Source organism: Ambystoma mexicanum, chromosome 2p, assembly GCF_040938575.1.
Source record: "Ambystoma mexicanum isolate Mex_15411 chromosome 2p, UKY_AmexF1_1, whole genome shotgun sequence".
In the NCBI taxonomy this organism is placed as follows: Eukaryota; Metazoa; Chordata; class Amphibia; order Caudata; family Ambystomatidae; genus Ambystoma; species Ambystoma mexicanum.
The window spans coordinates 953,082,431-953,106,301 of NC_090923.1; the positions used below are offsets into that span (position 1 = coordinate 953,082,431).

The 23,871-nt window shown below is 45.0% G+C and overlaps 1 protein-coding gene across 2 annotated transcripts in view; it reads right to left on the reverse strand.

Moving 5' to 3' along the window:
- Positions 1-23,871, reverse strand: part of LOC138566955 (serine/threonine-protein kinase MRCK alpha-like) — a 2,642,347-nt gene that overhangs the window by 1,062,588 nt on the left and 1,555,888 nt on the right. For both annotated transcript variants that reach the window (XM_069644738.1, XM_069644739.1), the window contains exon 24: positions 21,426-21,531. In XM_069644738.1, coding sequence (XP_069500839.1) covers positions 21,426-21,531 — 106 coding nt within the window. The remainder of the gene's footprint in view (positions 1-21,425; positions 21,532-23,871) is intronic.

Below are 23,871 nucleotides of genomic sequence, written 5' to 3' on the forward strand. Positions count from 1 at the left end.
GTTAGATACCTTTTGGCGTATTCTGTTTATAGTCTCTTACTTGAATATTTGTTAATGTTGAAGTACACATTAGTTATTAAATTTTGGCTTTAAGAAGATTAAATATGCGTTTGTAAGATTTGCTGGTAATCTCTGCTTTAACGTAATGCTACTATCATTACATTCGAACCATCCACATTTCCTTTTAATATATGCAGTGTAGTAACCTGCATTGGTTGTGGCTCCTGCGTGGTAGATTACACCTATTGTTGTGAAGGTTTTCTTACCAAGTGACACTTGACCGTGTGTGAATCCAGTCAGCTTGCATTTGTTTTTGGTACCATCTGCATTTTAACATAGAAGCATTAGTATTTTGTAGTTACTATGTGTTTGTATTAGTAAGGTGGAGTGATTATCTGAATTGCAGATAGTACATAATCTAAGATTTCATTTATAGGTATGTATTTTGTTTTCGAGTACTTGCAGTAAGTACATTAGAAATTCTTGTGGATCTTCTTGTGAGTTTATAGTGAATCTCATCATTCCAGCACAGTAGGTCAATTCTTGTCTTATTCCGTGAACACTATACGTGTTGTCAGGATTGTTTGTTGCGTTTCTATGATGGACTAACATTTGCAAACACAATTGGTCTTTACTGTGTAATTAAATGTTGTGAACAATTGGTGGCAATTGAAATAGAATATTCATTGCTACATTTGCGTAGCATCTTACACCAGTTTCATTTGAAAATTTGAATGGATCAGATAGTTCTGTCTCCGAGTGATTTTTTCTGAGTTTCTGTTCCTTCTTTGAAGAAGTACCTGATTTACTTTCCCTAGTAGGTTCTTCTTTGCTTGTGGTAATTAAGTATTAGCTTCTTTCTTATCTTTGAAGGATTTGCAGTCAGATTCTGTTGCATTTCTGTTTGAATTAGTTTTCTTTTACAACGTTTTCCTTTTTCTGGAACAGGATATGATTTCAGATGGGGGTGTACAGTGAACGCAGTCTATTGTATTCTAAAATGCAAGGAATATCAGCGTTCACTTTACTTGCATCAAAGTTGATTTGAAATAGACCGTCAAGTGTACGTAAGCGTGATAGTGCTACATAGCTCATGCCTTCTTTAAAGACTGTCTCTTATATCCATCAATGCTTTGTCTAGGGTAAGGCCTTGGGATTTATAAATAATGACTGCATATGCAAGAGTTAGAGAAAATTGTTCTCTACGTACTTACATGTCTTTGAAGAGAAGGAATTGAGCTGTTGAGCGCCATATCATTTTTACTTCTGAAAGTTTGCCAAAGCGAATATTGACAAACTGAATGTTGTTGTCACGTGGGTATGTTTGAAAGCCAACAACTGTACCCAGTGCCCCATTAACTAGCCCTTGTTCCACGTCAAGGTTACGTTTAAGCATTACTCTACAATTTAAAGATAATTTTAATATTTTTTCCAACCCAGCTGTGTTGGAGATTGAATTTTCTAAGGTACTTAGTCTTGGTGTGGATTGCTGACACATGAGTAGTGTCATACCATGTACGTCCAGTTTGTCTGTGGAGCAAATTGCAATTATTTGTTGCATTTCTTTTTTTAACGTTGTTTCATTGAATTTGAAACAGCTTGCAAGAGTTGGCATTAAGGCCATACAATTGACATTTTTGTGCGCTAATTGTTCCTTAACATCAGTAGCACATGCGTTATCGCCATAAAGTGCATGAATGTGCCGGTTTTTCAATATTGCTTGTGCTTCTTGAGATAGTACACCAATTCTAATACTTTTAAACATTTTGGCGTAAGTGAGGTCTGCAGCTTGACGCATGTTTTCTGTTAATTCTCTGTATTGGAAATGTTGCCAAAGGTTGACATTTCCTATGCTACCAATAGTTTTATGGCAGAGTTTGTGTCCTAAGGTTTTAAAAATAGGTTCACCTTTCACTGGTGTCAATTGTAGAAGATCTCCGAAAACGATAATGTGTTTTCCTGCAAAGAGTTCTTCATAGTTTGTTTTAAGTACTTCTTGCAATCTGAGGTGAATCAAAGCCAATATTAGGTTGGAGACCATGCACACTTCATCTATAAGTAGGATTTTCATTTGTTTTAATACTCTGCATAGTTCCATTGCAGCTTCTGCAGAAAGTTTGTAATTGTCTAATTTGTTTTGGTGTTCTACTGGAGGGAGTAGTAATCGGTGTAAAGTGACACCGCCTGTGTTGTAGGCAGCTAAACCTGTAGGGGCAGTTAAAACAGCTGACAGTTTGTCAATTATTGAAGGAACTTGCTGATTATTTTGATTAAGAATGTTTTCCCTGAACCAACTTCACCACTGACGTACAGCAGTATAGGTTTGTAATTTTAGCAGGTACATTCTTTATTTTCGTGTTGTACACCATGTGCAATTTCTTGTGTTACCTCTTCAAAAATGGTGCGCTGATCTTTGTTAAGTTTTGATTGTAGTACAGTTAAGTCTTCTATATCTTCTTCATAGTGACACATGGTGTTTTCCAATTCTGTCATAGCTAATTCTGCCTCATTTGCTATTAGTGGCTGTCCTAGTGGTTCTTGACTTCCTGTTACAGAAGGTTGACTACAGTCGGAAGTGTCCTTATCTAGTTGGGCCTGGAGTAGTTCTTCGTGTTGCTGTTCATTGTGCAACATTGTTTTGTACTGCGTAAAGTTCACATCGGTGATAGCGCTTTCATTTGCTTTGAAAGCGTCTTCATAGCAGTCATAGTTATCTAGTATCTTCTTCTTTTCTCCATGGTTTAAAAAGTTTTAGCAGGGACATGTAATATAGTTCTTTCTGTTGAGGAGTTTTTAATGACAATTTGACATGATTAATTAAGCTTCGTTTGGTAAGTTTCACTAAGCTGCCTTCACAATCTGTCACTCTATATATCTACCTTTGCTTTCATCTGGTTTTATATTATTTTTGTATGCAAAGTTTTGGGCTATGTGGTATAGACACATGGTTTCCAAAGTAGTACTCATGTTCCGGTAGTATGTGTCTAGTAAATTGTTTAAAATGTCTTGGCTGTTGGTATCATTTTTGGCAATTGTTTCTATGTCCTCATATGATTTGAGAACTCTTTCTAGATTTAGCAGGACCAAGACTTAGCCATACTATATTTTCAGATTTTCCATACAAAGCAGTACCAGTTAAACGATCTGCAGCTTCATAGGTGCCACATTCTCTATGGGAGAGCATTTTTATGCCTAGGCTGTACAATTTCTGAGATAGTGTTTTGTCTGATAAGTCATTCCAGAGGTCTTGAAGCTCTGTTTGTTCTGCTTTTGTTAAGTAGGCTGTAACATATCGTGCAACTGCAGTGGAATTGTCTGCAATGTACTGCACATCTATGTTTGCATTCCATAAGAGGGCAATGATTGCACTGTAATCATTGATATATTTTGATTCTTCTGTTCTTTTTATGTAATACGTGTTCTTAGGTGATTTACCTTTAACACTATGTCGAACTAAAGACATGAAGTTGTTCACTTCACCTGTTTCTGTAACTGGTCTAGGGAAACCAAAGCGGCATTTGGTGTAGTATTTCCCTTTGCAATGACAATGTTTGCCACATTTGTGTCTTTGAAATTGTACAATCTGTCCATGAAGGTCACTGTGTCCTTTGTGAAGGGATTACACAAGTGACATTTTTGGATGGACTGCAAAACAGTGGCATCACTGTCCTGACCAAATTTAGGTGCACCTTTGATCCATAAAAGCATGTGGATATGTGGTGCTCCTCTGGCTTGGTATTCTTTTCTCCAAAAGAAGTGTTGCACTTCTCAGAGGGGAGGAACAGTTTTATTACAAATAAAGTGTAGCATAGCAATGAAACAATGGTGGAAATATCTCGAAACATTAACAGGATCTAGAGAGCAAAGTTCTCCAGGTGTTAGTATATCCATGTTGGTTGTTTTGTTGTTTTATATGCGTAGGAAATCATGTAAATCTTCCCATGCATATTCTGCACAACTTAATGTAACAAACAAAGTGGGTGGTCCAAGGTTTCTGATCATACAGCGTACATCTCCGTGCCGTCGGAACCAGTATTCTTTCGTGCCACGCATGTTTGCAAACAGATTTGTTATACTTGATTGTAAAACCTCATCTTTTTCTTGCACTTTTTGTATTAATTGCGTAGCTGACATTTCTTGAAAGTGGGTTCCAGATTTCAATGTGTGTGCAACTCCGTAACATATGGTTGCTAGTTCACTTTCAAAGAGTAGGTGGAATATGTATTCTACATTTTGTCTAAATCTGGGATCTTCAGAATACATTCGTAATGAGTGGTATTCTGATGCTGTTATCTGAGTGGGTCTATCATCGTATCTTCCTCCTTTGCCAGTAGGAAATAGCAGTGGAAAAGCACGTGCTTCTATACTTTTTTCCCCATATGCTCATTAGTGACCCTTTAGTTTGTCGCATTTGCTAAGTTTCTAGTGCATCATCTATGCTCTCATTAGAGTGCAATGGATTAACTGTGTAATGGTCCAAAAGAGAAGATACTGCAGCAGGATCTAGACGTTCAAATTGACCAGTTTCTGATGACTCTTGAATTATTTCAGTTGTTTTCCTTAAGCTTTCTTCAATATTTATTTCTTTGTAGTATTCATTATTGTCTTTCAGATATTCCAAGGCTTGTCTAACCTTATGTAAATCCACGAGTTGTTGCCAAATTCTTTTGCAGAGATATGCGTAGGATGACCAGTCCCCATGTGGTAGTTTTGCACTATGGTGCTTGCCATTTGGGCTACGTGAGTTCACCTTCTTTGTTGGGAGATTTGGAACAGTTGGTTCAAGCAATCATTAACATCTTTCCAACTGTGAAAGTAATTTTTTCTGCCTTACTCCCTAGAGCAAAATGGGACAACAGTTCTGTTTTTTGTCCAGATCAATGTATTGGTAGGTGTGCCATCAATCGCGCCAATGCGCGCTTTCATGTTAAGAGCTGGTATGTTTTTCTGCAGCCACAAGAACATTGTTTCCAGTAATGTGGCTTATTTTGAAGCAGATGGTGTTTCTTTATCTTTTCTGAGAAATGCCATGTTCTTTTGGAATGTAAGGCTTGCTTTGGAGAAGGTTCTGTGATGATTGTAGGAGTAAAATAAGAAGAAAAAAAAAAATACAAAATAACAGGTGTCTGTCAGGCATCTGCAAAAAAAACAGCTCTTTTCAGAGCCCACCTTAAATGGGAAAAGGGGGATACTATTTAAATGTACCGTCGTCACGCTCAGATCCTCTACATGTCGGCGGACAAGGCGGTAGTCTGCAGGCAGCGCGTATTACCAACGGGGATTCTGGGGTGGAGACGCATGCAAATAAGAAAGAGCGAAGCTAGGGATTGGTCAGTAAAGTTCAGTGTGTGTGTTCTGAACGGAGAGATTTAGTGAGAACGTCTTTTTCCTGAGAGGAGAACAGACAGCTATGGCTCTGTGTGCTCGAAAACAGATTATCTGGATTTTGGGAGATTCATGGATAGATTGGCTGAAGGTGTATGCAGAACTTTGTGATTTTTCTGCAGATCTTGGATTTTCTCATGTGGAAGTGCACTGGCATGCAGTGCGTGAAATGAAGTGGCTGGACTTGGTACCTGTCTGTGCTACTTTACAGACAGAGCGTCATCCTGATATAATTATCATTCATTGTGGAGGAAACAGTTTAGGGCATGTGTCTGGAATTTCTTTGCAATTTGCAACGAAGGAAGGACTTGCGAAGGTCATGGACATGTTTCCAAATTGCCAAGTAATTTTTTCCCGTATTGCACGAAGACAAATGTGGCTCTGTTCTGCTTTATTTGGTCCACAAATGGAGAAAGCGAGGCGCAATGTCAATAAGGCTGTTTGTGCCTTTCTAAGAGATGTTGGCATGTCCTCTTTCCACAATGAAAATTTTTTTTTTCGTAGCACATTCATTTTTCGTAGAGATGGAGTCTATCTTACATATGCTGGCAATCAGATTTTTCTTCGAAATGTACAAAATACATTGCGACATTTTTTGGATTCATAGTCACCTATTTTGTATTACATTTTGACGAATCCAAGTTTTTCAAACACACAAAACACCACCAAAAGGCTCTTTTCAGAGCCACCACTTACTCCCAGAGAAAAGTGTATTGGTTTTGCAAAGGTTGCACCGTAAATTTGTGTGTATCCTACGACTGTCCGCTGGCTTTTTGAAAAATGCGCGGGGGCCTACAACGTTCACTTGATAGTTTAATTGTTAAACTGAGAAAGGCGGCTCTGAAAATAGCAGCCTTTTTTAAAAATTGTTGTTTTATATATTTATTTTTTTTATTTTTTTGACACACGACACACTAGGAGAGGAGGGTAAAGGAAGGGACACCAACCATGGGGATAAGAAAGGGCAGATGGAGAGAGAAAGATGTAGGGTGGGCCTTATTTAGGTAGGTAGCAGATCTTCTGGTGCTCTGTGACCGTGGTCTTGAAAGCACTTCGAAAACTCTCCCCCCTGCAGAGTACTGCATCGCAGTACATACACAATATTGTGACCATCGAAAGGTAAGGGTCAACAGCATCGCAAATGGCCTGTGAGGCAGCTGGAGGGATGCGCTCTCCCACAGGAGTGTCTCTTGTGGTGAGATGATCGGACACGGAGGATGCTGCAGAGGAACTCAACCTACTATGTTCTTTACATGGTACCACCTTGCGAACGTCCGCACCATGTAAAGAACGAAGTTAGTTGTCGCTTCATGGTTGTCGTACCAAAGCTGTACGCACCAGGTCTCCCACGACTCAGCACCAACTTGCACTGGTTACAGGTGGCCAGCTTCGCACGCGCTTTTGGTACGTTACCAAAAACGGTAAACAACCTCCACACCCACGACTCCCGGCGAGTGCTGGTAATAGGGAGTTCCCCCCCACCTCATTCTCTTCATCCTCTTCTTCCTCGCTCTCTACATCCTCACGCGTATTTCCCTCTGCAGGCTCTTGGGGTGGGGGTGGTGGTGGTGGTGGAGGGTTTGAGGGTGTTGCTGAGGCTGATGTAGCAACAGCAGCCAGGGATGCCATTAGGGTTGGTCGGATAATCTTCGCTACAGCAGTAAAGGCAGCAAAACTGAATCTGCTATAGCCAGAAGTACAATGAAGATGAGCTCGGGGGTGTGGCCTTTTATAGGGGTGGAGCAGTGTGCCTCGTGACCATATCCATCACTCAAAAGCGTTGAAAAAGTTCCAAACAATATGTTGAAAGCTAGGGCTATTGTATGGAACATGTGAAATGGTGATTTTGTATTGTAAAATAATTTGTCATGTCTGCATAAGTTCTTTAGAAATGTTGCGGAAGCGGACAAAGTGCGCAAATTAGGACACACGCACAGCGTGGGTGCGGTCACATGATTACGTCGTGAACACATCCGCGAAGGAAATGGGTGCCCGCAGGACACCAAATGCACAGTAACGGACGTGCGCATGCGTGCAGGTGTTCCACGGACAGTGTTCGGGTCCTAAAACTAATTAAAAGTGTGACACAAGTGAGACAGACAGTTACGGACAGGCACGATGTCCGCAAGACTTACGGGTATGGTGCACGTGTGTGTAGATGTTCTGCTGACTGTACAACCAGGTACAGTGTCCTTAGGACACCTCCATTTTGTTTGACTACGGACATGCCGGCTATCGCGCCTGTTCTACGGACAGTTCCATCTTGGCTGCGGACGGTACGGACAGTTATAGTGTCCTTAGGAGACTCCCATTTTGTTAATTTATAGACATCCCGGACACCTGGTGCGTTCTAAGAACAGTTTCATCTTGGTTGTGAACAGTACAGAGAGGTATAATGTCCTTAGGACGGCCCCATTCTGTTGAATTACAGACATCTTGGACAGCTGGTGTGTTCCAACAACAGTTCCATCTTGGTTGCGAATTGTACGGGTAGGTGTATTGTCCTTAGAATATCCATATTTTATTGATTACGGACAGGCCAAACAGGCGCGCTGTCCGCAGACATTTTAACTCTTAAAAAAAAAAAATAGATCCAAACCTTTCCACTAAAAGTAACAACTTTCTTTTATTAAACGCATATACATCAATCAAGAGAGAGAGGGGGAAGCAGACACTGAAACAAATATAGGGGAATTAGGGTTTTGCACATGCTGGTTGTGAGGGGATGAAGGTCGTCAAAACGTTTGTTGTTCTTGAGGGTTTGGGGATAGTTCACTAGGAAATGGAGAAGGGGGACAGGTACAGGTGGGACAGTGATATCTGATTTTTCCTTTCACGAATTCCTCCACAAATTGCCTTAACCCATTAAAATTCTCTTTTAGCATGTCCACTTTGTCTTCTATTCGTTTCATGGTGTCTTGCACTATGTCCTTTGGTGGACTTTCTTAATTTTTTACCTGGTCTGTTAAAAATAAATATGTATATGTTAAGTGCCCATAAAATACTGACTATTCATTTGCTCATGCAGAGAAGTGTGTACCATTATTATCGCTATCTTCCGACATTTCGCCATGTGGAAAATTCTCCTCCAGCCACTCCAAAGTACTGCACATTTCTGTGTCAAAACAGAATTACATTATTTGTTCTGCAGCTCATACAAAAAGTATACACACATATAAGAAAAATGAAGTTCACTTACTACTTTCTTGTAATTTGTCTTTGTTGTGTTATGTTCGTCTACTGTCGTTCCTAGCGTTTGTGTGAGGTAATTACGTTGGAGGCATATCTTTTTTTGTTACGGTATAATCCATTTTATTCTACATGGTTATTAAATGAATGGGTAATGTGTGAGATGTGTAGGTTCGAATGGTTACTTATTACTACTTATAATGTGTTTATGTGCTCCTTTTTAAACTTGTGCATTTTTCATATGGCATAATAGAACGATTTCAGATACCCCTGACTGTTTGGGTAGTGTGTATCTCATCCGCGCCCGTCCGCAGACAGGCGCTCAGTACATGCCCTTCAAATATCATTAGCGAGGGGGTTCAGTATGTTCTGTGTTACATGTATATAAACTAAGGGAATTATAGCACATATCTCCCAAATTCACATGATGAAAGTGTATATTCAGTAAAAAAAAATGTGTTAAAGGGACATTATGGTTAAGTTGTCCTACTAAAAACCTGTGAAATTCAGTAAAAAAAAACTTTATAAACGGGACATTATGGTTCAAAGTAAAACCGAAAACCCCCTGAAATTCGCCAGTTATGGTAGGCTAAGCAACCATAACTCGCCCCACCAATGTGCACTGCTAACACTAACACCCCGGACATTAAAGATGACTTCACAAATGTCATTGATGACATCACTGATGACATCACATGTGCATTTACTTTTCATGAAAACTCTATACAAGGGATTCTTATTATAATGTTGCCCACAAAGTGTCAAGGATCATTGGAATAAATATCATGAACTAATTAGTGCATTAAGCAATGCATTTATATAAATAGCATTCTATTATGAAGTTCTATCCAGTATACTAAGCTACTCATGCAGAAACATAGGCAGTGTGTGCAGCATACATGATGAAGGTGCAATATTCATAATCTTGCCATGTTGAATAGTGAAATGATAACTGCTTTCTTATTAGAGTTTTGCGTACTGTGAAACATGTAATAAGTAGCTAATAAATCCCACTTAATACATAATTGCATTATTACAGACAAAACACAAAGAGACAACAACACATACAAATATGAGTATATACAGGGAAAGTGAAGGAAGCAAAAAAGCAGAAGTAGTAGCAGAAAGAGTTCATAACCTAACTGATTATCTTTATGCAGAGAAATGAATCCTCTGTTTCAAAGCTGCTACTTACCCTATTTATGTGTACCACATGATGTGATGGGCCCTAAGGAAAGGAGTGCGAGTACAATGTATCCAAATATGAGCATATACAGGGAAAGTACAATAAAAAAAAAACAACAGAACTATCAGAAAGTGCTGATAATCCTAATGATTATCTTCATGCACAGAAAGGATTGCTGTCTTTCAAGCCTGTGTCTTCCCCTATGTATATGTTTCATATGATGTGACTGGACCCTAAGGGAATTACTGTAAGAACATACTTGAAGGATAAGTCTACAAATATCATAACTTTTCAATTTTTTGTTGCTGACTGTTACTGAAGAAAACCATGTGGCCTACATATATCAGTAAAGAAAAAAAGGGGGAGCCAGACATGTGATGTTATCAGTGATGTCATCAATGACATGTGTGATGTCATCTTTGATGTCCTGGGTGTTAGTGTTAGCAGTGCACAGTGGTGGGGCGAGTTATGATTGCTTAGCCTACCATAACTGGCGAATTTCAGGGGTTTTTCGGTTTTACTTTGAACCATAATGTCCCGTTTATGAAGTTTTTTTTAGTGAATTTCACAGGTTTTTATTAGGGCAACTTAACCATAACGTCCCTTTAACAACTTTTTTTTTACTGAATATATATATTATATATATATATATATGTACCCATATATATATATATACACCCACACACACATACATACATACCATGCTTTCCCCCTTGGCCCCCCCGCGCCAATTGCAAACTGTTTGGTTTGTTACCCATTTTTTTTTAAAGTATGCTCTAAAATTCAACATTTTAACCCATTATCTTAAAAAAATTAATAGGGGGAACCCCCCGAATCTCGCTTCATTGGTTCAGGCTCAGTCGCTATGGCATTTTTATGGGAAATATTTATGCATCCCACTTGCCCTTGGACTGTGTTGGGAATGGGGTGGGGGGAGCCCAGGGACTGTGGTGGGAGCAGGATGGGCGGGAGCACTGGGATAGTGGTGGGAGCAGGGTGGGAAGGGTCTGGGTAGGAGTGGGATGAGGGAGCCCAGCAACCGTAATGGGAGCATTTGGGGGAGCCCAGGGACTATGCTGGGAGTAGGGTGCGGTGACAGCGTGCAATAGTTCATATCCATTTGTACATACTGTCCATTTGACATTTTTAGGGAGGCCCGGCCTGCCCACATTTTGCTCAAAGGGGCGCAGGCCAAAACATTTTGAAGACCACTGCTGTAACGTGATATGTGCAATTGTAGCAATACAAGAATTCATAAAGAAAGACAGACTCTCAGTACTGACAGTCTCAGGGACTAGCCAGTTTCTCCATAAGAATGAGAAAATCAGACAATGGAAGTAAAGCAGAATACTTTACTTATCTCCCAAAATTCTGAACAGGTTCAAATCAAGCAAAAAAGAAAGGTTGCACCATGGAAGAAAATCTTTCCTAACGCGCTCCAACAAACATTCAATCATTCGTAGCCACAGTGTTTAAATCAGGTACCCCACTCTCTCATAACCAAACCTCATCTGTAACACGCTCCACAAGAAACTCCAAATTGCTTTGCGCCATCATCCTTCCTCTGCTTGGTCTCGGTCTGCCTCCACTTCACCTGACCTCACCCGAACACCCATCACCAGGTCTGATTCTTGTAGAGTTTTCGTACCCTTGCCTTTCCTTGTCTTTATCCTCCCCACCCCATTAGTTTGAGCATAGCTGCCTTTTTTCGGTTTCCCCTGGGTTTGGAGCACCGCAGCGTTAAGTTTTAGTAGCACAAATACTTACTTGCACATAATTCAGTCTCTTCATTGAGAGTTCCTGTGTGTCTGTGCAAAAGAGCAGAATGACCATTCTTGGTCTCCACCAAATCACACTCAGGGGAAACAAACTACATTTGGCTTGATACTTCATTTCCTCACACTATCTTATCTTAAAGAAACTTAGAGTGCAGGATACGCCCAAGGGCATCATGGCGCTAAACACTAGAAAATACTTTGGGAGCCTCCTAGACAAAAAAATAGTCATACTGTTAGCTAAAATAGCTACTATGTGTGTAGCATCGGTATTAAATTACACGCCAAGCAAAACCAGTACAACTGTCTCAGTCAGGATACTGCCCCACGGAGACTACGACACATGGGCCATACCCCCAACGTTTGAGGACCATAAGGGTCCCCAAAGTTGTACAAACAAATAGAAGTTTCATCCCCCAGGGAGCTCTAGATGGAACTTGCTGAGATAAATATGATCAGGGTAACACAAAACACACAAAACTGCAGAGGAGTCACAAAGGAGGACTAAAAGAGGACGACTTCTTTATAAAACGACTCCTACCTCCATTCATAGATCTCTAAATTAAAGACTGCATTGAGACTAACGGTTGGTGTTGCATGCTCTTCAGTAGCAGCAAGCATGGAGCTAATCCTGCATGTTGGCTCCAAGCAGCACCATTTATTAAACTCAAAGGCCAACGTTTGGAAAAATGCCTTCCTTGCTCCCCCAATGACAGTGAGCTGGAGGACAATTGAATGGCAGAAGCCAACTCTAAGTTACTAATTTATCCAAGAAAAAACATGTTGGCAAAAAAGAAGGCTGACAAAGGAGGTACCTGTGATCAAGAACTGAATTATCCAATTTTAACATAAAAAAGATGTGGTCCAAAAGGGACAGAGACTACTACCCTTAGTAAAAAAAAGAAAGATGGGCTGCAAATGAAAAATCACAACTAAATGGAAACAGAAGTAAAAGCAAATAAAAAAATAATGTCCTGTAATGGCAGGAAAATGGCAGGAAAAGGGAAATTAAAAAGGCACCGAGTGTGAGATCATGTCAAAGATGTTATAGGTTCAGCCAATCATTTTATTTTTTTAAATCAAACTTTATTGGCATTTTATTCAAAACAACAAACGTCAGCCCCAGGACAATCCCCTCCTAACCACACTTGCCCGAGACCTTGAAACTCCAACCCTCCCCCACCCTCCTCATGCAGCTGAATTCAATTGTTCCTACAAAATTTAAACGGAGGATGGTACCCTTTTGTCCGACCAAATGTATGTTGAGGCATGCTTGCCCGTGAGTTGGGAGGGACCCTCCCAGAATGCACATTGTTCACCACTGTCCAAAGCTTGTACAGTGCCATAACCACCACTCCTGTTGGTAATCACCCCTTTCTCATCGGCCAGAACTCCCACCCCCCCATTAGCCACTCTGACCATATTTCCCAAAAAACGGGAGCCATAAGCCTTCAATGTGAGACCTAGACTTGTCCAGGAGGTGAATGAGTTATTCCAGAGCATATATGGCTTGTGTCTTAAGTGTACCCAATCTTTTTCCGTCAGCATTCGTGGGTTTTTCCAGAACTGGGCCAGGCAGCATCTGGCTGAGACCAACATAACCTGAAACATATGCCCCTTTTCTGTTTCCGGCACATCCCCTGCGTTGACCCCAATAAGGAGAAGCCATGGTGTAAACTGCCTCTGTGTCCCGTCTACCCCTTTTATCCATGAGAGAACCTCCCTCCAGCATGCCATCACCCTTACGCATCCCCACCACATGTGGATGTAATCCCCCTTTTCCTGGTGGCACTTCCAACAGGTCGGGTCGTAACCCTCTCTCATTCGGGCAATTCTCGCTGGGGTGTAGTGCCATCTGTGCATAACTTAAGAGCCTGGTGTCTATATTGCAGCGAGGTTGTTGAATGATTGGCCCTCCTGCACATCTGAGCCCATACGGGGTCTCTGATGTCCCTACCCAAGTCCTGCCCACATTTGGTTCTGGATGGGGTGGGATCCCGTGGGCTCGCCAAAAGGATCCTCCTATATAACCCAGCTATCAGCCCTCTGGAGCCCCGCTGCGAAATCAGTAATTTCTCAAAACTCGTCAGTTCCCTCCTTAGATTGTCCCCCCACCTATTCTCTGTCAGAGAACCTTTGAGTTGCAAAAATCAGAACGTGGAGAGATTACAGAGCCCCAGGAGTTCCTCCTACCTTCCCAGAGAGATAAATGCATCTCCATCCCATATTTGGCCCGCTCTACTTAAACCAGCTTCATACCAGGGCTGGAAGGCCAGTGGCTCTGCGAACCCATCTCTCAGCAGGGGGGCCCCCAAATACAACTCGGAGGCGACGGCTACGTCGTGAGCCACCTATTGTCTCCACCATCCATCCATATTGACCAGAGAACCCCTAGGACTGGGTGGTGGAGACCTCTCCTCAGGAGACGGGCCCTGGGAACCCACAACATTCGTCTAGCGTGACCGGGGCTAGCACTGCGTTGTCCATACTTACCCATTGATTCTCCGAGTGTGGGTCAAAGTGACCCACTAAAACCCGGAGCTGGGTCGCTCTATAGTACAGCATCAGATCAGGGAACCGACCACCCAGCCCCCCCTTCCTCCTTTGGCAAGATCAAGGTCTTATATGCGATCCTATGTCTAGCCCCTGCCCAGAGGAACCACAACGAGTCTGTTTCCCCGGAGTCCTGTCGCCTCCGTCTGAGCGCATGCGCGAGGACCAGACACTAACTCCACACGCATGCGCCCTTTAAATAACTCGCACAGCTCCTCATTCGAACGCAAGCTCCACTACTGTGCGGATCCAATGCACGCTATCCGATCCTTGCCTCGAGGTGAGTCCACCATAACCTGACAATGGGCCCCCCCGCCCCGCTTTTTTCTTCACCTAGCAGATAAACCCTCCCCTGCAGCCGGCAACCAATACTAAAGGGCTTTCCTGGTTTTTTGTCTCCTCCTCCCACCCTGAAGCTTCGGCCACAGAGCTCCTGTACCTCACAGACAGGAACTGATCTCCTGCCACCGAGACTCCTAGCACACCGAGGGACGACTGCAGAACCACGTCCTGCTTTGCCCAAGCCACCAGGTACCCCCCTAGAGAGCCTCTCACACCACGAAGCCGCAATAAGGCGTTTTTAGCTATATATGTGACTAAACCTACTTAATGTGTTCTTTTAGATTGCACTCCAGTGAACATCCTGCATCCCTCAGCTAGCGGGCCACCATTTTGCTTATCATGAGAACTCCAACTAACAGCTCATATACCTAAACCTCCGAATGCAAGGTCAGTGCCTGGGACCGGAGGATCCTCCTCAGAGTGTAGCCTCTCACGGGCTGTTTTAATATTCACATATATGGTCCACTTTCTGGAACATACAACAATGTCTTTTATATTGTGTTTTAATCATAGGGAGACCTGCTTGATCTGGCCCCAGAAGGCGGCTGCCACCCTCTTACAGCCGAAACGTCCCACGTCATCACGTCTGGCCCTCACATCATACAGACCTATGACCTGAATATTTATTACCACCTTAATGTTGACGTTGCCTCTCAGCAGACCCTATTTTTAGGTTTCTTGAAGCAAATAACATTGTACTGTGCAAATATGGGTTGTAACTGTGACAAGACATTAAAGGGTTAACAAATATGAAGTAATATTTGGTAACACTGCACACAGGCAATATAACAGTACCAGTATAGGAGTGTGGAGGTAACACCCTATACTAATTTTACAAATGTGCCGTTTTGGGAACGTAGGCACATTGTTAAAAAGTCACTTTTGAATTCTGCACTGTATGGACTATAACAGGCTTAATTTAGTGACCTCCTGTCACCAGTGGACATATAATGCTTTTCAAAGATGCACTAAACATTGTTAACATATATGTCCTGTATTGTTTACAAAACTCACCAGGCTGGTGATCAGGTTAATTGTTGATTGTTTATTCTGTCTGTGTGTAATTTTTTCATCCATCAATATTGAATTATCTATGCTAAAATATGCGACCTAAGTAAATAAAGGTCTCAACAACTGTTTTTTCAGTTTTTCCAGAATTTGGATTCGTACTTTCCTCCTATGATGCATACTTATGAAGATGGATTAAACATAATATGGAGATGTGTTAGAATTTTTCACTACAGCAAACTACTGTAGTGTAAATGTATGTGGTCAGGACTACCCCATGTACTAAATATCATTCCAGCCTTTACGTCCTGCCCGACCACAGGCTATCCCTAAGGTTACAAAAGGTATGTCTATGGGCAGCATCTGGAATAGAAACAGAAATTTAGGGTGCAAGACCATCTTTATCCAATTCAAACGGGCCATCCGTGATAGTCCTGAACCTGACCAACACTCGATGTCCCGTTTTACAGCTGACCAGAGGGGGACAACATTTCTCATTTCTGGGGAAGAGGTCTTCAAATCGCTGTGTCACCTGGACCCCAAAGTACCGGAAGGTGTCCTCCTGCTTCTTAAATGGGAGTCCGTCAACAAATTGCCTTTCCGATAGAGATCCCACCACATAAGCCACTGACTTTCCCAAATTGATTTGGAATCCCGATAACCTCCCATAACATTCCAGGCTTTCCAGCACCTCAGGGACCGAGTGGGTTGGTCTGGTAACCTAAAGCAAGGCGTCGTACACGAAGAGACTCATCTTGTAAATCAGTCCCCCAACTGAGACCCCTCCCTTATCCCTTCGTTCCCCCTAACCAAGGCCGCCCATGTTTCCATCACCACTGCATAAATCAACGGGGGGAGTGGGCACCCCGGCGTGTGCCCCGTTGCAGCGGGAAGGCCTGTGATTCAAGACTGTTCACCACCACCTTAGCCAAAGACTTTGAATACAGAGCCGCCATCCGTCACCTCCACCTTGGGCCCACCTCCACGTGTGCAAAGACCTCCCAGATGAATGACCAACTGACACGGTCAAATGCCTTCTCGGCATCCAGGGCCAGCAAGAGTATTCCCTCCTCCTTTGCTGCCGACGAGTCAAGTATGTGAAGTGTCTTACGCATATCGTCTGCCCCCTGCCTATGCAGCACAAAACCTGCCTGGTCTAGATGAACCAGCCCAGGCAGGTACAGTTCAAGGCATGATGCAAGGACTCTAGCGAAGATTTTCACATCCACATTGAGGAGGGAGATGGGCCTGTACAAAGCGCACTTGGTATTGTCCTTCCACGCCTTCGGGTTGATAGCGATTAAGGCCTGAAGAAAAGACAGCAGTATTGTGTCCGCTCCCCCCTATAGTGTTAAACAAAGGTGCAAGGGGGCCTACCAGTTGGTTTTGATACTGTTTATAAAAGTCAGCGGTGATACAGTCCTCTGCAGGGGCCTTCCGTGTGTTTAATCTTTGAATGGCTTTCAGGACCTACCCATCCCACTACGTCCACCGCCCCCTGCAAGTCATTTCACCATCTCGTGTTGCGCTCTCTGCCTCCTTGAGCCTGGGGATGCTCATCTCAGCCAGATACAGTTTCATTTCCCGAACCGACTCCTCTACCGGTTTGGCATACAAGTCCCTGTAAAAACTTGCAGACGCAATGTCCCCGGTCCCCTCTAACCTATGTTCTGTATTACCTCCACCCTCCTCTCCCCTCTACAGCCCCTCACCCTGTTAGCCAAAATGGTCCCCACTGTGTTACCTTTCTCGTAGTACTTTTGACGGGTGTATTTCATCTTTACGACCTCCCTTATCAAAACCGTATGGAGATCCTGCCTCCCGTCTCTCATTTCCCCCAGGAGCTTTTCCCAGTCAGCGCCCGGCCGGGTCAGTTGGGACCTCAATCCCCCCGAGTTCCTCTCGAAGCCCCCTTTCAATTAGCCCCGTCTCCCTCTTTCTGCGTGAGCCCTCAGTGATAAGCAGTCCCCTAAAAGTGGCCTTGGCTGCCTCCCAGACCATTGCCATACCCTTCTCCCCTTTGTCATTAGTCTCGAAGTAGGCTTGTATCTCCTTCTCCAAGAAGTCTCTGAATACCCAGTCCCTGGACAGATTATCATTGCACCTCCAGAGGAAGGATTGTGGGGGTTGCGCAAGCTGTCAGTTAGCCACCACCATCTCGTGGTCCGACCATGTGATCACCTCAACCCTGGGCGCCCGCACCTGGCCCTCCTACTCTCTTGGGACCAGGAGGAAGGCAATCCATGCGTGCTTACGTCTGATATGGAGGGTGTGAGGGGGTCGAAATTACAGCCTCCCGGAGCCGTCCTGTGGGTGCCCGAGACATCTGTCCCGTAGAAGATTCTGAAAGGCCAGGTTTTCCTTTGCCGCCACCCTTGTACCTGTTCCTTTTGCTGACCACCAGTCTAATGCAGGATTGATCACCAGAATAAAATCCCCTCCCAAGATTGTCACACCCTCCGCCCATCCGTCCATCTTAAAATCCTGACGGAGGAATCCCACCTGTCCCGTGTTAGGGGCATAGAGAGTGGCTAGCGTGACCCGTGTCCCCTCATGTACCTTTTTTATACAAAGACACATTCCCCCGAATTCCCTCTTGACCTGGAGTCCCGTCAAATGTAGGGACTTTCCTAGCAGAATATCCGACCCCTCCTTCTTAGAATCTTTGTGGGAGGCCCAGAAGTTCCTGCCTATCTCCTGACCCTTTATAGGCGACTCTGCCCCTTGCCTATAATGGGTCTCCTGCAGGAAGAGAATCCCCAGTTTCTGCTTTTGGAACATGTTACTAGTTGAAGAGCTCTTGTTCTAGGAGTTCAGTCCCTTCACGTTCAAGGTGTCCACTACTACCTCAACCGTACCCCAACCATATATTTCGTTGGTCGCTCCCCAATTTCCTTGCGGTGTATAGAACCTCTGTGTTCCCAGCTGCGTATGGTCTCCCCCCCTCCCAACCCCCACCACCCTCTCCCAACCCCCTCCACCCCACAACCGAGGCGTCCAAACTGTACCCTCGTCATGTTGGGCACATCTATCAGACTGCCAGGGGCGTAACCCCTACCTTGGGCCACATGTCAGGCAGCCCTATGATCCCTTTTCCCCAAAAATAACCCTGGTTGATGGGGGCTGGGGAGGGGAACCCCCCTCCTCTCAGCAAAACCTTTAACCAACTCCCCTAACTCCAGGAACCCCTCCCCCCTCTCATTGTGTACTTGTATCGTACAGTGCGCTCCTTTTCAATAGAGCTCGGCAGTTAAATTTTAGCTCTGTAACATACCACCTCCTCGATGTTCACCGGATGGGGCTCTCCCGCAAACCTTAAAGCAGCAAAGCGGTCCCGCCCCCCAAGGGGCCCCAAGGAGCCCTCCCACCCCCAACGGTCGAGGAGGCCGACACAGGAAAGCCAGCCTCCCACTCTCAGGTGCCTATTTCGAGATGGAGGGGTGTTAAGCTTTGGGAACTTCCATACTCTCTTGCTCTGCACTTTCCTCGCAATGATTCTGGACCTCGGGGAGTCCGATTAGGGTCCGGTCCATGCCCTCCGAGTTCCAAGTAGAGCCTTCCCGATGGCCCGATGGCCCACCAAGTCAACGGTACCTCACCATCTTCTCCTGAAGCCATCTAGTGAGGGCCCTAGATTTCTTTTGCCTTAAAGTGTGAGTCGACAGGTCCTGAAAAATGGCCACCCTGGATTCACCATAGACCACATCCTTCATGCTCGTTGCCTTTTTCAAGGATTCTCGCCTTGTCCCTATAGTAGTGCATACGCACCAGGACTGAGCACGGTCCACGTGTTCTCCCTCCGGCTCGGTGCACCCTGTCTACGACTACTCTCTCTCCTTGCCTGGATTCCAGGACCATCCCTATTTCTTTTTTTTTTTTTTTCAAGGCCCGTTGGAGTCTCTCCTTCTGTCTCTTGAAGCCCGAAGAACCGGAGGTTGTTGCGTCCTTCCCGGTTCTCGATGTCATCCACCTTGAGGAACAGCTCCTCGTCCCTCCTCTCCATCTCCATGAAGCGTGCTTCCATTTGTGTCTTCAATAAATAGGCCTGTGGAAGCCTGGTTGGCCTCCAACCCATCCATTCTGTCCTCCAGGGGGTTCTACGCGATTTCATTGCTGCACTTTTCATCGCAGGGTTTTTAGCCGCGATTTCTTTTCGAAACAAACATCGCTTTTTTGGGGGGGGGGGACCCCCCCTTTTTTTTTTCTTTTTTTTACATCCCGAACACCCAACCCCCCCCCCAAAAAAATTCTATGTTTTTTTTTTACGAAAAACAAATCGCGGCAAAAAACCCTGCGATTAAAAGTGCAGCGATGAAATGACGGTATACCCTCCAGGGTAACCACCTTGGCCTAGAGGTCAGACAATTTTGCCCCATATCCGTCCTCATCCCTCTGATCTCCTCCAGGATGGTTTATATCTCATTCTTGATGGAGCTAAGCTCTGCAGAGGGGGGCGTGGGACTGTGCCTTGGTACTGAAAGCATCAAGGTTTCCTGCCAGCTCATGGGTGGCCTTAGACGTTACCACCAGCGATCCCCAGGGAAAGTCCGGGGGAGCCACGGGCCCACCACCAAGTCGTGTTCACCCTGCGCCCACAAGCTTCTCCAGCAGAGTCCACAGCGTGTTCACGTAGTTCAAGTCTGCAGCCCTCGTACCATCCCTCTACGGAATCCCTGGGCTCCCGGGCAGGGTCTACAGGCGGACATGCTTCTTCCTCTATTAACTCACAATACTGTCCCTTAAGAGGGGACCTTCACTGCCCTCTCACCATTCTTTGGGTTGGGCCATCCAGTTGGAGTCTTGCGATTGCCCCCTGGAGCACAGTCTTATATGGGTGGGGCTCCACTCAGGGGATCGGGGGGGGGTGAGGGTGCAGCCCAACAACTCACTTCTGCTCGGGCCTTTCTGCTCCCTATTCACTGTCCATGGCCTTCAGACCTAAGGCGCTCGCCTCCCGCTGCCTTTTCTGTCAGCCCGCCTCCCGAGCGCCAGGCCCACTGCCGCGTTGGTGGTCCTCACCTCAAGCGTGGTCTGGGAGCCTTCTGGATCTCCCTCTGGTCCGCAGCTCTGCATTCACGTTGCTCCCGAGCCCGTTAGCCCTCCCCTTGTGCTCCTGCTGAGCCCAACCTCACAAGATGGGCAATCGATGGGCGAGACGTGGGGCAATCTCGCTGCATCTCTCCAGCGAGGCAACAACCTCACCTGCCACTTAGTGGTGGGGTGGGACGGGAGGGGTCGCTGGCACTCCGCTCGGCACGTCCCTCAGTTGGGTCCGCTACCACCTCCTCTGCTTCACCGGAGACACATTTTGTAGGCCCAAACCCGCCTTCAGCCCCGGCCTCTGCCACCGCAGACAGGCTCCTCCTCCCGCTTTACGGACCCTACAGTGAGTGCAGGATTAGAGCCAGGCAGTCCCACGAGCCCGTAAAGCTCCAGCTGGTGCCCACTGAGTCACTATCAGGGGATAACCAGTGCAGGGTTGCTAGTGCTACCTTTTTGCCATATCACCTCTGTAATGCCCAGGCAGGGGACGGAGCTAGTGACTCAGGCAGCCATCTTGCCTGCACCTCCTGGTGGCCTACCAGCTAATGATTTAAGACCAAACAAAATAATCAACTACTGCTGAAAGGTTGCTCGACAGAGGGATGCACATTTAAAGATAATCTCATGTTAGAGGTTTAGAAAGGCATATGCCATGATTATCAGCATATCAGGGCCTGAAGGACAACAATATAAATTAGATTTAAATAATGGGGTAAGGAGCTGTGGAGAACATTTTTCATAGGATTCAGTCACCCATGTCTGTGGAAATGATCACTTTATAGATGAAAATCAGAGATCCAGTCATTCATGTCTGGGGAAACTATCATTTTATAGACAAAGATAACATTTAAGTATTTCAATATTTATAATAGTATGGGGTGGGGGACAGACTCAGTCTCGACGATGAAGCATTGAGGTCACAGATCAGAAGCAGTGTTCCTCACCTTCACAGCAGAAGCCTTGATGGAGCAAGCCCACCATGATGGACGTGCACCGCAGGCATTTTGTAGGGGATGAGAAGGATTTCATCTTGAACTGGTGAGATTTAGGCTGAAAGAAAGAAACAAAATATTCAGAGGGGGAGATATAAGAACACTAAGAGCATGAGAGAGTGATAGATGCAGGAATGTACCTACTATTGACACCATTTGACCTCACAATTCAAAAAGAATACTTCCCGTGTAACAAGACAGGTAATTGGCCTTCTCAAATTGGGGGGTCAGGAACCCCTCACTGCCGAGTTGGGTGGCCTACCAGGGTGATTGCCAGAGCATGTCCTACCTGACAAGGACAGTGGCAGCAGACAGAACCCCATTTCCTGTTCCCCATCTCCTGCGCCAATGTGTTTCTGTTCAGTACCCAGTCTCCAGCCATGCCCCAAAGTAAATATGCTTGTCAGCTGCTGTTTGCCATTTCAAAAGCTGAGCCTAAAGGCGAACGTACGGAGACCACTGAGAAGCCAGAAGAAACTGATAAAGTGAGAGCTGCCTCCAGCACAACCAACACTCACATGTTACAGGGGTCCGTTCAGTGGAGTCATGAAAGAGGGAGAGACACCAACCCAGCCCACAACGAAACCCCGGACAACCACGCATGAGGCGAGAACACAGAGCAGTCTCTTGTGGCCATGTTATTAACGGGTCCCGCCACAAAGCCACTACATCATCAGGGACTAAATGGGTTAATTATCCCTGACTTGCCTGCATACCTGGCAACCTCAAAAATCGAAGTTTAGACTTCACGTTGCTTCACCATCAGATATCCCGGGCAGCATGCAGATGTGAGAGAAGTGGGTGGGCCCAAGACCTCATCTGAAGACTTGCCTTGCACATACATGTTCAGGTAGACGGATAGAGACAGGAAATTGGTTAGAGACAGTTAGACAACCATCAGCAAGGGAGGGATATACAAGTAGGGGACAGGAAACAGGAACTACGGGTAGACCGGGTGAGAACACAGGAGGTTGGAGACCAAAGTGAGAATGAAGGGAGCAGCAGCCGGAGAAGAGCGTTGGAGCGGGAGATGCACTGGCTTAGGAGCGTTCGTGGTTCTGTAGTGTGAGAGTGTGGTTGTGAGACGTGTGTGTACTACAGTGGAAGGTGTGAATATGAGAAGAAAGATACCGAGAGAAAGAAGGATGATTTAGTAGCAAAGGGGTTGTGTGGGAGTCATTGCAATGGTAGGAGGAATCGCAGTAGTAGGAAGAGTCATCGTACTCTGGGAGGACAGGGGTAGCAGTGAGAGTAGGAGTCGTAGTAGTGGGAGGAGAAGGAAGAGAGGTAACATCAAAGGGTGGAGGCAGTAGGAAGGTGTAACAAACCCATCAGAGGGTCAGAAGGTTAGTGGGGAGGAGTTAAGCGCAGAAGCAGGTAGAGTAGAAGGAGGTAACTGGGGTTGTGAGTAGACCTGTGTAAATCTTTAAGAGCAAGTGCACGGCACAATCTATTTTCCCCAGTAGAGTACTAACCTGGTGCTAGGAAGACCATGAGGGAGGTAGTGAGCTTGTCTTTAGGGAAAACATCTCTGGCTAAGACAGTAATCGGACAGTACAGCTTACTTATCCATAGTTCTAACCTGGAGTTAAGGGCATGGTCTAGTAAAAATTTTTATTGTCCCTACGGGTCGGCCATGTTTTTTTAAGCCTAAGTGGCTCGATTTTAGAAAACTTTCCTATGGACCTTACCCGAGTTTTCGTCCATTAAACGCACGCGAAAACAAGCACCAGGGCGCCGCCATTTTCTGATAATGCTATCACTTGCCGCATCGCCCTGGCTGACCTGCTTCTGCGGCACTAAATCAATTCCCCCGCCCCTGAGCCTGACATTATCCAAACATTCATATTCCCCGCCTCTCTCCGTGACGTTAATGTGCTGCATAGGCAAACGCGCCCAGTCTTCTACGCGACTCCACACAGAACCCGGAAACCAACACAGACCATCTCACAACACAGCGCGCCACAATTCGGAATATGAAACTGTACTTTAAAATCAAACAGCAACACGGTACATTTGGTAAAGTACATTTATTTTACATTAAATGTTTAGAGAATATTGAGCAATTGCCATATGAACTCCGAAAGTCATTTATTTTCTTTTATCTGTATCCGCCATTGAACACAGGGTGTTGCTTTTCGTTAAAAGAAGCACTTTGGAAGCACGGTGAACTGCAAGGCTGTTCCATCAACTAGGCACTAGTCCATCGTAAAGGTTGATACGTTGCTTCTAGCCACTAGTACAGCGTAAGGGCATGTGGGCCCTTCGCGATCGGCCCATAAAATTGTCAGTGTGCTCCAGTTGTTCACACGAAGCTGCAGGTGTCTACTGTAAAAGCCATCTGCTGGTGTCTCAAACCGATGGCAGTAGCAGAAGGGGAGCAAATACCTGTTATGAA